The sequence below is a fragment of the Asterias amurensis genome, chromosome 20 (assembly GCF_032118995.1).
Source record: "Asterias amurensis chromosome 20, ASM3211899v1".
NCBI classification, from domain to species: domain Eukaryota; kingdom Metazoa; phylum Echinodermata; class Asteroidea; order Forcipulatida; family Asteriidae; genus Asterias; species Asterias amurensis.
The window spans coordinates 3,253,106-3,268,292 of record NC_092667.1 but is presented as its reverse complement, the minus strand read 5'-3'; the positions used below and the strand labels follow the sequence as shown (position 1 = coordinate 3,268,292).

The 15,187-nt window shown below is 39.3% G+C and overlaps 1 protein-coding gene across 2 annotated transcripts in view; it reads left to right on the top strand.

Moving 5' to 3' along the window:
• LOC139952087 (nuclear receptor-binding protein-like) overlaps positions 1-15,187 on the top strand; it is a 90,229-nt gene that overhangs the window by 24,664 nt on the left and 50,378 nt on the right. For both annotated transcript variants that reach the window (XR_011787867.1, XM_071951040.1), the window contains exons 3-9: positions 9,181-9,285; positions 10,708-10,838; positions 11,218-11,312; positions 12,204-12,287; positions 13,435-13,595; positions 13,977-14,106; positions 14,962-15,064. Coding sequence is in view for 1 of the 2 variants with exons in the window: in XM_071951040.1 (XP_071807141.1) it covers positions 9,181-9,285; positions 10,708-10,838; positions 11,218-11,312; positions 12,204-12,287; positions 13,435-13,595; positions 13,977-14,106; positions 14,962-15,064 (809 nt within the window). In the remaining variant the exon portion in view is untranslated. The remainder of the gene's footprint in view (positions 1-9,180; positions 9,286-10,707; positions 10,839-11,217; positions 11,313-12,203; positions 12,288-13,434; positions 13,596-13,976; positions 14,107-14,961; positions 15,065-15,187) is intronic.

Sequence of the window (15,187 nt, the reverse complement as noted above, 5' to 3'; positions counted from 1 at the left end):
TTCCTTCATTATTTTTCATGTAAATAATCAAGCGTTCTGAATTTAAAGCAGTATTGGACTTTTTGTTGTTAAAGTGTTGCGACTTTTCTGTAGAATGACAACATTAAATCCAATGGGGACCCATGATAAATTGCCCTCCCGGTCAACTTGATGTAATACGTAGATGCTGAAAGGTTGCGGAAGACTTCTGCCCAGCTACGATTACTTAAAGGAACACGTTGCCTTGGATTGGTTGAGTTGGTCTTTGAAAAGAGTTTGAAACAGTGTGATATAAAATGCAGGGTCCCATTGCGAAATTCTTGCTCAAACACCCAAGGGACAGTCAAAATTCACTCCAAGTGGTCCAGCTGGTTAGTCAAAGGTTTGGAAAGCATCTCTATTCTGTATGATTTATGGACGAGTGAAAAAGCTGGCGAGCTTGTAAAAGCTATTGATCCTGTTGTCTTGTCTTTGAAAAAGTTAAGGGCAACCCTGCACATATGATACCAGAATCAAAATTAGAAAAAAAATATATTCACAGTTTAATATACACTGCTTTTATCTGGACAAGCATTGAGGGAGATCTCATTCTTCTATAGATAGGTATTCGTCACTCAACAGAATTAAAAGATTATTATCAGACTCAAAGTCAACATTTGAATATTGAATACAATTTTGAACATTTGATTAATATTTTTGTTTAGATAACCCACAGTGAAGTATGAATAATTATTAAATTGAGAAACGCAAGACTTTAGTGGCCCAAAGCTAATATCACTGGCCTCAGTCCTACGGTCCTGTGTTAATTTTGAGCTTGCTACATGTGTATGTCAAAATGGCCGTTTAAGCTAATGCCCCAAACCAAAGTGGCTCAGGGGTGGATTTCACAAAGAGTTATGACTAGTCTTATCTCGAGTTAGGACCAGTTACTCGTTTTTACTTAGTACTATCCATGCAATTTGTATATCTCCTAGGACTAGTCCTAAGTTAGGACTAGTCCTAAGGTAGGACTAGTCCTAACGCTTTGTGAAATCGACCCCAGGCCTGATACTTCACGGTGCCTTGGTGCCTTTGAAATGCTCCAGTAGAAATTTCAAATTTCCTCATAGGGTGGGTGCCTTTTACCATGAAGAAAATGCCTGGGTGTCCTTGCCCTTTCAAAAACGAAGCATACAGGCCCTTGTAGCCTTTCCATGAAGTCCAAAGTTGGCCCTTGGTCTCGACCCAGTTCATCCAGACAAAGAATCCACTTGCCCAACACCCCATGTTAGATTTGTTGAATCTAGCGCCACCTCCACACAAAAACGGAAGTCTGCTGATAATTTTTACAAAATATAAATAAGTTTTTTAATCAGTTGTGTCTTTTGTGTGCACATCATGCACAAAGTCTGACGGGTCACAAAAGCGTGTTTGCATTGCATAGGGTATATACAGGGGCTAGCTGCTCTTGTGTAGCTGAGTTCAACGTCAGAAAATGACTGTGGTTTGAACTTTGTATCATTAAAGGCATTAAAGGCAAAGTATTACCTTTGATTTTAATGCTGTAAAATCGTAGACTATGTACCAGGCCTGATACTTCACGGAGGCAACAAAGGCGATTGCTTCCATGCACCCTCTTCCTTGAAATGCTCCGGCAGAAATTCACAATTTCCTCATAGGGTGCCCTTTGACAAGGGAAAAATTCCTTGGTGCCCTTGCCCTTTCAAAAACAAAGCATACAGGCCTCATGTACAAAAAAAAACTCGGTGAAAGTTTCGTTGAAAAAAGGTTGGCGCTTTTTTGTTTTGATATTGCCGCAAACCCACATATAGTATGTCCATGACGGAGGAATAATCCGTAATTTGAATACACAAACTGCAGTGGCGCTTCTCAGATTCAAATTTTGGGCCATACAAACTGAAATCTTTTACCACATTACCTTCACTTGGTGGTCATTACATGTAAGTGAGGGAAATCTTCCTTATTCTTATAAGAATGAAGGATCAGGCAGGCACTCACGATTTTTCCAAAAAGTGCTGGCACCATGTGTAGTTTCTGCTTCCACCCCCAAGAAGTTGACTTTTTCACCCCCAATGTTACTTCCATAAACTACAAAATCAAACCCTCAGTGATTTTCTGTGAACTGATGTGCATTTCCCAAGCTGTCAGAGTGCGAGTATACCCAAGGATTACTCAATTTCCTCTGTCTGTCGTCACCCATCTAACTCAGACAACTCTTGGATCCCACCGGGGTCGCACTAGATCCCACCAGGACCCCGCTAGAACTCAGGGATCCCGCCTAGAGTTTTTTTTTTTTATAAGTTTGCAGTGACGTAGCTGCTCATCGTTTGGTTTTCTCCAACCATGAAGGGGTTACAACAAACTAGGACAGTGATTTCCTGCGAAGTGTTTAGTACTTCCTCTCTGGATTCCACGCTCCTGCTTGGCGTGTACTCTAGGGGGGTTAAAGGTTTCCCTAACTCTGACCTGGTTTTAGACAGTTGCCAAGAGTAATTCAAACGTCGTCTTCTTTCCTAATCAAGAAGTTTCACAAAAAAAGTAATAAAAAAAAGTTAAATGGTATGATGTTTCGAACCCTTTCTCAAAGGCTAAATGACAACACAACAAGCATGAACTAAGTGTTAAGTACTTAATAATCTTTACAGCAGTTGAAAAGTACTAAAGAATCTTTACAGCAGTTGGAAAGTACTAAAGAATCTTTACATCTGTTGAAAAGTACTAAAGAATCTTTAAATCTGTTGAAAAGTACTAAGTAGTCTTTACAGCAGTTGAAAAGTACTAAGGAATCTTTAAATCTGTTGAAAAGTACTAAGTAGTCTTTACAGCAGTTGAAAAGTACTAAAGAATCTTTACATCTGTTGAAAAATACTAAAGAATCTTTACAGCTCAGTTGAAAAGTACTAAAGAGTCTTTACATCTGTTAAAAAGTACTAAAGAATCTTTAAATCTGTTGAAAAGTACTAAGTAGTCTTTACAGCAGTTGAAAGGTACTAAAGAATCTTTACATCTTTTGAAAAGTACTAAAGAATCTTTACAGCTCAGTTGAAAAGTACTAAAGAGTCTTTACATCTGTTGAAAAGTACTAAAGAGTCTTTACATCTGTTGAAAAGTACTAAAGAATCTTTACAGCTCAGTTGAAAAGTACTAAAGGATCTTTACAGCAATCGAAAAGTACTAAAGAGTCTTTACAGCTCAGTTGAAAAGTACTAAAGAATCTTTACAGCTCAGTTGAAAAGTTCCAAAAGAATCTTTACAGCTCAGTTAAAAAGTACTAACGAATCTTTACATCTGTTGAAAAGTACTAAAGAATCTTTACAGCAAATATAGTGTGTGTTTGTGTGTGTCCCCCTCCTAAAAAACCCAAAACAACAAAAGTTGGCTGTGTTTCGTCAAAAAAATAAAGTTGCCAATTTTGTGTTCCACCTGATGATGCTCAAATTATGCCCCATGCTTAATGGAAGTACCGTAAAAAGTTGCCCATATTGCGTACAAAAGTTGTTTTTCTAAAAGAAGTGACCCATATTGCAAACAAGAACAATTCAACCATATTGCATGCAAAAAAGGTTCACGGATATTGCGTAAAAAAAGGACACCAGGATTGCGTACATCTTTAATATTATCTGTATCTGCATAGTAAGAACCTATTATTGACATAGCAAATTGTAATATTTTACAATCTGCAGCGACCGTTACCAGCCAACACCAGGGCAAACTCCTTCTTTTGTGATACATACTGGGTGCTTTTAGGTGCAATACATAACACGAAGGACGCAGCCATAATGGTTAAGAGTCCATAGCTGGCCACAATCGGCTTGTACCAAAATGATCAAACACTCTCGCACTCACACTCGGCTGATTAGAAACACTAGAGCTTGAATCCAGTGCGCTTGACCGCTCGGCCATGACACACCACATACAAAGCATCTTTAACAAAATAAGTGTTTTATCTGTGCATTACATAACACATGGCGCCTACAGCTTTATGTCCCATCCAAAGGACGAAGCCATAATGGTTAACAGACCTTAGCTGCCAAAATGATCAAACACTCTCGCACTCGCACTCTGCTGATCAGAAACACCAGAGCTTGAACCAAGTGCGCTTGACCGCTCGGCCACGACACACCACATACACAGCATCTTTAAAATAAAATAAAGAGTTTTACTGTATCTGTGCATTACATAACGCATGGCGCCTACAGCTTTATGTCCCATCCAAAGGACGAAGCCATAATGGTTAACAGACCTTAGCTGCCAAAATGGTCAAACACTCTTGCACTCGCACTCTGCTGATCAGAAACACCAGAGCTTGAACCAAGTGCGCTTGACCGCTCGTCCACGACACACCACATACACAGCATCTTTAAAATAAAATAAAGTGTTTTACTGTATCTGTGCATTACATAACGCATGGCGCCTACAGCTTTATGTCCCATCCAAAGGACGTATCCATAATGGTTAACAGACCTTAGCTGCCAAAATGATCAAACACTCTCGCACTCGCACTCTGCTGATTAGAAACACTAGGGCTTGACCGCTCGGCCATAACACACCACATACAAACAAAGCATCTTTAAAAAAACCGAGTGTTTTAACTATGTTGTTTTTCAACCATAACATACCTTATACAATCAACAAACCCATTTGAGTAGTATCGTATAGAGTTGTGTTAAATGATCTATTTCTGGAAAAGAAGAGAGTTTAAAAGGATATCCTTTCTACCATCCAAAAGCCAATGTTGCGCATTTCCGTTTCAAAAGGATGTAGATGGTTTTGTTTTTCTGTGTTCGTTGACATGTCGTGTAGCAGATTCATCATGATAAACTAAATTTGAAATCTTGCATTTTGTTAAAAGAAGAAAAACCAACAGAATTCTGTTTTAAACAATATGCAAAAAAAAGTTAATGGCCTGACGTTTCGACCCTAGCAGAGTATTTCTCAAAGGCTAAATGACAACACAACAAACATGAACAGATGACTAAGTGAAACATAAGCAGTAAAGTGGAAATACATGAATGGGGTTAGAAAGCATACAGAAAAAGCAGAGGGTAAACAATGAAAAGAGGGACAAAAAGGGGGAGGGGTGAAGGGAAGGGACTGGCTTGACCACAAGCAAGAAGATGGAAACACAAAGGACAACATCAGGGGTTGGGAGGTGGGGTAAAAAAGTAATTAAACAATATGCCTGTAATTTTTTTCATAGAACTTGGGAAGGTACCGAGAATACAGTGCTTACACACATCGGCGTAAGGCTAAAACAAAAATTAATATTCTGTGTCCCCGATGCAAAAGAGTTCCCTTTGATTGCACTATAGTTTGGATATACTAAAATGGTTCATGTTTCATGAAAACTGAACTCTACTTCAATATTGAGTTTTCATACATGTACTTTTCAAGTGCCAACTCTCCCTTATTCTGCAGAAAGTTCCCTTAAAATAAACTTATCTTTCCACATTCTGGTAAACAAATTTGAAAACCTTCCTAATTGTGGAAACGTTGTCCCTATTATATTGAATGTAATTCTAAATTTCTCCTGGATTGTTGTTCAAAATCTCCCCGACTACAAGATGCATTTGTTGAAGTTTCTGGTAGTTATGATTTTCTAGTGACAACTGATATAGTTAATGTCGTTAATGTCCTGATAGTTTATTACACTCAGTAGCTAGCTCTCCGCGACAAAAGACTGCTCTCGCGCGGGGCTCCCTGCTTCCCGGCTGCTCTCCATGAGACCACAGTCACGAGAGCAATAGTCTCCCGAGAACATTGCCTGTGTCGCGAGAAACACTATCCCCACGACAAACATTTAAAGACTTGTCAACAAGTCTAAAAACTGATACAGTTTGCTGAGGGAAATCACTCACTAGTTGTGAGTTCTTAGATCCCTCAGTCTCGGTTGTTTTCGTGTCGTCCCTGATTTAGATGGGAATCACTATCCAAACCAAGTCCATTGTAGCCATTGAGAGGTGGTGAATCTCTTACTTTGCGCAGTTCCTTGGAAACCTACATCATACGCCTTGGGAGCTACATCTGTACTACTGTACTCCAAACCTCCATACTCTACTTGTTTACATCAAACTTTACATCCCGCAGTTCATTCTCAAAACAGGGCCCAATTTCATAGAGCTGCTAAGCACAAAAATTTGCTTAGCGTGAAATTCCGTTCTTGATAAAAACAGGATTACCAACAAAATTTCCATTTGTTGCATATTGCCTGTTACTGGTATTCAGCTGTTGTTTGCTTTAAATCCTGAAAATCACGTGGACATTTGGTTGGTAATCCTGTTTTTATCAAGTAAGAAATTTCATGCTAAGCAAATTGTTGTGCTAAGCAGCTCTATGAAATTGGGCCCAGAGGGTCAGCCCTTTTACTCCGTAAAATCTTTGGAGACCATTTTAAGAACTGACTCCGCGGTAGTACAGTTAATTACGATCCTATAAGCTAAAGCAGTAGTCCTAGCCTATTTTTTATACCATCCGCCCGGGTAATACAGTAGTTAAACAGCAAGAGAGTTCTTTTCAGAACTGACAAGTCTCCCGAACACCCGAACAATCTATTCCGCGGTAGTAGAATTAAGCAAGACAGTTCTCTGAGAACAAACTCTACCTGGCAAGTAGATACACACATGGTGTTACCACAAACCAAATATATATAAAATCTTTACTGTTTCCCAAAGAAAAAATGTCATGCCTAAAAAGTCTTTTAGTTTTGAAGCAGTTTGAGTGTTGACTTGTTAGAAATATTATTCCATCTAGTGGTGCACAATTTGTTTACAGATTTGTCATGTACCTATGCTTTTGTTTAATTGGGGATTCGAATGCCAACCATTGACTAGAAAATGATGATTTCTTTGAGTCGCAACTTACACATTTTGTGTATTATTTTGCTCTGCTAACTGTAAGAGGGGAATCGTTTTCTGACAGACATTTATTATTTATTTTGCCAGACGGTGTTAATGGCCTGGCATAATCTTTCTCAAGCGCAAAATTCCTATTATTTATTTGGTTATATTTTGTGTCTGTTGGATTATTTAGTTTAAATTTACAACATGAAAAATACGTGTGTGTTGTAGACCTTCTCCCTCCCTCCTTCTCAAAGCTGTCCTTTGGAAATATTCCAACTCGTCCATAGACTCAATGATAACATTCACATTAAACATTAATGTTAGGCTGTGTGAGTCATTTAGTACACATGACCTACTTGTACGTGTAGACAATTTATCTATAATGATGGCAGCATTTCTTTGTCAGTCCACATGTGATATTCACAATAGACAATCAATGTTCGGAACATTTCTTATGATAGGATTGTGGGTGAATCGCAGTGAATCACAGTGCGTCGAATGACATACAAATTGCATTGTCTGAAGTACATTAAAGGAGCATTACAGAATTTGTTTTGCTAACAAAACAGTTGCTGGCAGTGTAAGCATTTTATGTAATCCACCATACATAAACTGACAAACCTGAAGAAGTTTGAGATCAATCGGCCATCTGGGTCATGAGAAAATAGTGGGGAAAAAACGATTACACATTTTGCATGGACATCGATGCAATATAAAAATGAAATAAAACGCTCACTGAGCGTTAATTTTAAAAAAAAAGTTTTTCCCAGTGTTTTTAAAAATATAATTACTGTTCAAGCACCTGAAAGTAATTTCAGTTTCAGTTGAGTCATTTGTTGGTTTAAACTTTTTATTTTAAATCACCATTAAATTTCTATTTGAAATTGATGAAATAAGTTACCTGCCTTTGTCTGTTCAGTTTATATTCTTTTTAGAAGGAATGAAACAGTTCTAATTAACTCAAATGGTTTTCAGTATAAGCCTGAATGTACATACACATGTCGGAACACTTTTACAAAAAGTTACAACCGTTGAAAAAATTGTCCTTGATTCGACGTTTCCCAGAAAGTAAATAACTCTGTCCATCTTCTGATGCATTTCAAAATCTCCCTTAATTATAGAAACGTGTTCTCTATCTTGTTAAGCGTAATTTCCCTGGTACGAAATCTCCTGCAAATGTTACCATTTCTGGTATCCTGAGACCAATTTCATAAAGCTTGTAAGCACAAAAACTTGCTAAGCACAGAAAAATCTTGCTTGCTAGAACAGGTTCTAAAAATTGCATAAAGTTGACATTGTTGGCACTGATTCCCAGTTAATTATTTGCTTAACAAAGAAATGTGCTAAGCAATTTTTTCTTCATCTTAAACTCTTTATATAAATTCGGCCCTGCTCATTCTTGGTTAGCAGAAACTTTTTAATTAATATTTTCCTTTCAAGCAGTTCTATGAAATTGGGCGCAGCATATGATGGAACAGATGGTTTAAATAATTCTTCTCCCTTTTTTTTTATCATTTGAACATTACTGTGTCCCCACATCCGTCTTTATGTTTCAAGTTTCCAGACCACATCCCTGTAACTAATCATGTTCATTTCACGCCAAAACCTGAATCATTAAAGGCAGTGGACACTATTGGTAATTACTCAAAATAGTTATTATATTAGCACAAAACCTTACTTGGTAACGAGTAATGGGGAGAGGTTGGTAGTATAAAACATTGTGAGAAACGACTCCCTCTGAAGTGGAGTATTTTTCGAGAAAGAAGTAATTTTCCACGAATTTGATTTTGAGACCTCAGATTTAGAACTTGAGGTCTCGAAATCAAGCATCTGAAATCACACAACTTCGGGTGTCTTTTCTTTCATTATTATCTCGCAACTTCGATGACCGATTGAGCTAAAATGTTCACAGGTTTGTTATTTTATGCATATGTTGAGAAACACCAAGTGAGAAGACTGGTCTTTGACAATTACCAATAGTGTCCAGTGTCTTTAACATGTGATTTGTGTGAGGTGTCGTGGACATGCGGATAAGAGCACCGAACTCGAGCTCTGGTGTTTCTGTTCAGAGGGTGGGTTTGAATCCCAGTCGTGACACTTGTGTCCCTGGGCAAGACACTGTACTATAATTGCTTCTCTCCACCCAGGGGTAAATGGGTACCTGTAAGGGCAGAGATGGTTCTTGTGGTTGGTTTAGCTTAGTGCGCAACATATTTGGCGGCGCAGGCTGTATACTCCCCAGGGAGCTGAGATGGTTTAAGGAATGAAATGGCCCAGTGATCAGGGGTAATAATGTTGGAAGCGCTATATAAAAACCGAATATTATTATTATTATCATTTGTCTGTGTTTTATCGTTAACAGGAGAAAATCCGTGTCAAATTTGACAATCTGATTGGTCTGGAGCACTGCAACATCGTCAAGTTTCATAAATACTGGGCGGATATCAGAACAGAAGTCAAGCCAAGGGTAGGTTCTCTTCAGAAGACGTACTCCCATCCTCTGCAGGCCTGGAAATACATGCACACCACAGAGGTCATGGTCTACGTTGCCCCTGGTCTTGGCCTTGGTGCCCTTTCAAAAGTTTCCCATCAACTTCAATAAGCCTTATTGAGATATGGCGGAAACAATGCTACAACACTGTAAAGTTGTGGTAAATTTGTGCGTATTGACCACAGAAATAGAACGTATGTTATTCAGTGAAGTGCGCATTTTAGGCGACGCAGCGTTTACACCTAAACCTAATGACCACCAACATGGTGAGCGTGGCATCAGTCGCGGCGTGTATTTCGCGCGTATCACGTCCGCCATACCTAAAAAAGGCTTATGGAAATGCCCTTTGCAAAGAGAAACTTCCCTTTCACAGATGAAATTCCAGGCCGGCCACTGTACATGGTTAGTTTCCTTCCCAAAAAGAACTTTGGCTAAAGTTCTGACAAATATCTTGATCATTGAGCGGCCATTTTGTATTTCAATCAGTCAAATCAATGTAACCAAACTGAGGCTGGAAGGCTTAATGATCTGTCAGGCCTTGAACTTTGCTTTAAAGGGGCACAACAATTTCCCTCTGATAAGGGGCACTTCTATGAGGAAAGTATAAATTTGAATTGGAACTTTGCAAGGGGCACCACAGCAAAAAAAGCACAGGGCACCACGGCGAATGCTGCATGAGCTGTGGGTTATTTCAAGGCGTGCAAATACATCAATTAATCAGCACATGATCTTTTGCTAGTAGAGAAACGTTGCTTCCATGTCGCTTGGAAAAATATGAAACATCAACACTGAAACCGCAAGAAGGAAAGCTAAAACAAAAAGGATCAAAAAATTACCTCGGCCGATTTTGACTTTGATTTGTCTTCTTTTTTTGTGAACTTTCCACCTGGAACTTTCTTAAGCATGTACATATAAACTGTATTAAGTTTGTCCCTTTAAAGGCAGTGGACACTATTGGTAATTACTCAAAATAATTATTTCCATAAAACCTTACTTGGTGACGAGTAATGGGGAGATGTTGATGGTATAAAATAACAAACCTGTTAAAACTTGAGCTCAATTGGTCGTCAAAGTTGCGAGATAATAATGAACGAAAAAACACCCTTGTCACAAGAAGTTGTCTGCTTTCTGATGCTTGATTTCGAGACTTGAGGTCCCGAAATCAAATTCGTGGAAAATTACCTCTTTCTCGAAAACTACGTCACTTCAGAGGGAGCCGTTTCTCACAATGTTTTGTACCATCAACCTCTCCCCATTACTCCTTACCAAGTGAGGTTTTATGCTGATAATTATTTTGAGTAATTACCAATAGTGTCCACTGCCTTTAAGTTCGATCTTTCAGCTATTTATTTTTCATCTATTAGACTTACACGTGTTATATTTTCTGTTTCTGTAAAGGTTATTTTTATCACAGAGTACATGTCATCGGGGTCGCTACGACAGTTCCTGAAACGAATCAAGAAAGACAAACGAAACATACAAGAGAAGTCGTGGAAGAGATGGTGCACACAAATACTCTCAGCATTAAGGTACAAAACAAAGGCAGATGTTGAAGCTGGGAAGTAGAGAGCAGCCAGAATGTAGAATATGTAGATAGATAGATACATAGTTTATTTCTTTTTACATTCGTGAACTCAATAGGTCATCGAAGTTGCAAGAGAATAATAAAAGAAAAAACACCCTTGTTGCTTAAATTTGTGTGCTTTCAGATGCATAATAAAAAGGCTTCAGGCCTGAAGAACTTAAATATTTAAGTGAGAAAATACCTCTGTCTACCTCATTTCTCACAGCTCTTCGTTGCTCATTACCAAGTAAGTTTTAATGCTAACAATTATTTTGAGTAATTACCAATAGTGTCCAGTGCCTTATGAGTAAATGAAATTATGTTAACTCTATATTTCCGTCTAGTTATCTCCACACGTGCGATCCGCCCATAATCCACGGTAACCTCACCACGGATACCATCTTCATTCAACACAATGGTCTCATCAAGATCGGCTCAGGTAAATCAAAAATCAAAAATCATTCTTTGATTCCAGTGCTTTGATCCCAGTGATTTGCTCCCTACAAAAATATCACGGCTCGCCCTTAACACTAGTCTGGCGTACAATGTCTAGTAAAAACTGCTACAAGCTCAGGCCTGTATGCTTTAGGCATGGGCAAGGGCACCAAGGCATTTTCTCCTCGGTAAAGGAAACTGTAAATTTCTACTGGAGCATTTCAATGGCACTAAGGCAGTTACCATTGGGCATGGAGGCAATCGTCCCTGTTGCCTCCTCAACTTGACCTGTGGGCTCTTATGTAACTTCTCCGTTTGGCAGGCATGACATTCGTCCTACTTTAGTCTGATTTTCTGATTTGTTGCCCTTTGGGGGAAAAAACAGAAAAACTAAGAAATTTTTTCCTGAGAAGTCTATTAAATCCTGTACCACATTTACATGTAGACTAAATGCAATTTTCATACTTATGTTCCCCAAACCAAATATCATGCCTTCTTTGACGTTATTTACCTGAAAAATATCCATGTTAAATCATTTTTGACACTTTGGGTTGTGTTCCCTTGTTGGAAGTAGATGTTTGTGTCATTAGGCAAGACTCTTTTCTGTCAAATTTCTGTGTTTTTAACGTGGACAAATAAATAAATCTAATCTAAATCTAATCTAATCTAATCTAATCTAACATCAATTACTTCTCTGCACCCAGGAGTATAGTCATCTTCCTGGTAAAATTAACTCGAATGGAACTTGGGTAGGATCAGTCAATATGATGTTTGAGTTCCCAGTGTGTTCTTAAAAGATGTTTTATTCTTACACGATTTTTTACAGTTTTTTTTATAGTAATAGTAGATTTACCTTCAATTGAAATCTTTGCCATCTTTTTTTTTATTATTCCAGTCGCTCCAGACGCCATTCACAACCATGTGAAGACATACCGGGAAGAACAGAGAAATATGCATTACATTGCACCAGAGTATGGAGGTAGGTTACCGGGTTAACTAAAAGAGTAGCAAATTTTGCTGAGCTTTTTTTAGGTACCACCATACTATTAGTCTTTTACTTTCCACAGTACATTTTCAAATAATAGACCCCTTGTTTATAATGTCCAAGCACAAAACAGTGCCCACATTGAGGTCAACGAAGAGCTATCATTGGCTGAAAGTTGTGCGCAATGCGTACATACATGCTCTGCAATGGCGGCCAGTGCAAGGGGTCTGTACACACTTATACATACTTTTGGGAATGAAAACAAGGCTTTCTTTAGTAAACTTGTGGGTACAACCATGTATTAAATCTCCTTTGTGGGAGTGGTGGCTCTGAAAAGAGACGGTGTGGTGAGTGCTTACATAAAATACTGAATTTCATTAATTAAACTTTCACTTTTTACAGCAGTGTCTTGGCCGAGCGGTTAAAAGCACCGGATTCAAGCACTGGTGTTTGATCAGCAGGGTGTGGGTTCGGATCTCGGTCGTGACACTTGCTACATAAAATTGGGGAGGTAGTGCTTTCTGCTCTACCGGCCAGGCTTCGAATTGATGATACCCAAGCCTACATCCGTATGGACTGTAAAGGGGTTAACCCTGTTTCAGCCCTAGGAGTAGGTGGCAACGGCCTCTGGAAAAAATAATTGTAGCCCACACCTTGAAGTGGCCTTCAGGCCTTGTGTGTCAGGCGACTTAAATAAAAATAAAAATAAAATAAAGAATAAATTAAAAAAAAACATATTTAAACAAAAGACCCTTGCATATGATGTTGCAGGCCGAAACAGTGCTCTCACCGAAGTCAATGCCAGCTCTTATCAGAGGCAGCACTCCCACAAAAGAGATTTACAATACATGGTTGTCCCCACAGGGTACCTGTGAGGGCAGAGATGGTTGTTGTGATTGATTTTGCTTACTGCGCTACATATGTGGCAGCACAGGCTGTATACTCCCCAAGGAGCTGAGATGGTTTAAGGAATGAAAAGGCCCAGTGATCAGGGTACTAATGTTGGAAGCGCTTTGAGACATGGTGTATAAAGCGCTTTATAAAATTAAAAAAACATTATTATTATATTTATAGTTAATATTATTTTAACACTATGCTAAGCTCTAAACACCACTTAATACTTGCTTTGTAACCTCAACAGAAGCTCAAGATCTCTTGACGACCGGCGTAGACATCTACGCATTTGGAATCTGTGCATTAGAAATGGCGGTTTTAGAGATACAGACCAACGGAGATAATAAACATATATCACGGGAGGCCATCGAGAAATCCATTGAACAACTAGAAGACCCACTCCAAAGAGTGAGTTCAACTTTGGTGTCTTGTTTTAATTTAACCCTCCTACTCTTGGTGCTATTATAATAAATAATAAAACTGTAATTGTAAAGTGGCAATTTGCCACAGGATACAAGGCGCTGAAGAAAAAAGAAAAACAAGACAGTATAAAGACACTGTCGACCCGCTACAGACTAAGAGAAAAAGTGGGTCTTGAGAGCCCATTTGAAGGCTGGGACACTGTTGGAGCTCCTGGTTTGGATAGATAGACTATTCCATAATCAGGGAGCGGCAATGAAAAAGGCCATCACCTGCAAGTTTATTGTCCAGCGAGTTGACCAACGAGTCTAGCTCTGTGTGATTGTTTTTTGGGCCCCTTTTTATTTGAATCTTGTGTTTCTTTGTTAGGATTTCATTCGTAAGTGTGTCGGACCCGTTCCCCAGCGGCCGCAGGCAAGAGAGCTCCTATTCCACAATGTGCTGTTTGAAGTCCACTCCCTCAAGCTTCTGTCAGCTCATTGCTACGTCCAAAACGAAAGTAAGTATTCCTTAGAACAAGTATAAACAACTGGGTTGGTGCAAGGCGAGGTAAATGCAATGACCTAAAACATTTGAACAAAGAGAAATTGATTAGAGCTTGATTCTGCGACCTAAGGTTTAACATGCCTGTGCTCTACCAACTGAGCTATCTAGTGCTTTTGTTGGTGGTCTCCCTATTTTGTCAATCTCTTTGTTCAGGGGGGGGGGGGGCGGAGAGAGGCAGTCAGTCAGAAGCCATTTACCCCATTAATGCTGGGGCCCAATTTCATAAAGCTGTTTAGCAGAAAATACTGCTTAACAAATTTTCTCGCTAGCCAAAAATGAGTGGGGCACCAGTTGCAACAATCTAAACGTCTCCAGGATCCTTCTGTGAGGAGTTTTACTCTTTGCTGGTGCTAGGGAAGGAGGAGGAAGAGTAAACTTGTGAGCTGCAGTAGAGGGTTCAGAAGCGAGAGCCATGACCTCTGGTGTTTTGGTTTTTTTTTTTTTTATGCAAGTCGCCAGACACACAAGACCTGAAGGCCACTTCAAGGTGTGGGCTACAATAAACTATCCAGGAGCCATTGCCACCTACTCCTGGGGCTGAAACAATGTTACCCCCTTTACAGTCTATACGGATGCAGGCTTGGGCATCATCCATCCGAAGCCTGGCTGTAGAGCAGAAAGCACTACCTCCCCAACTTACGCCGTGTCCGAATAGGCGACTTCGGCTACAGCTACGGCTAGATCACAGGCGTCTACCTATTCTTCAACACTGGCTGACACGCTGATCTAGCTGTAGCTGTAGCCGAAGTCGCCGTTTTCGGATCGTTAGATGTTTGATTGAATGATCTTCTTTTGTTTCTTATATTAGATGTATTGGACCATGCAGACAACACACTCATTGAGAGACTATCACCAGAAACAGTAATAGCAAGTATAGAACATCCGGACGGTGGAGAAAATGTGCAATGGAAGTAAGTGAATTCCTTCAGTGTCTTTCACAGTAAAAACTCTTATGCATCTACTTCTGTGTTTGTGATCAAAGGGACCCGACTTGGTGAGAAGATGGTCTTTTTGGAGCATGGCAAAGGGCAGAG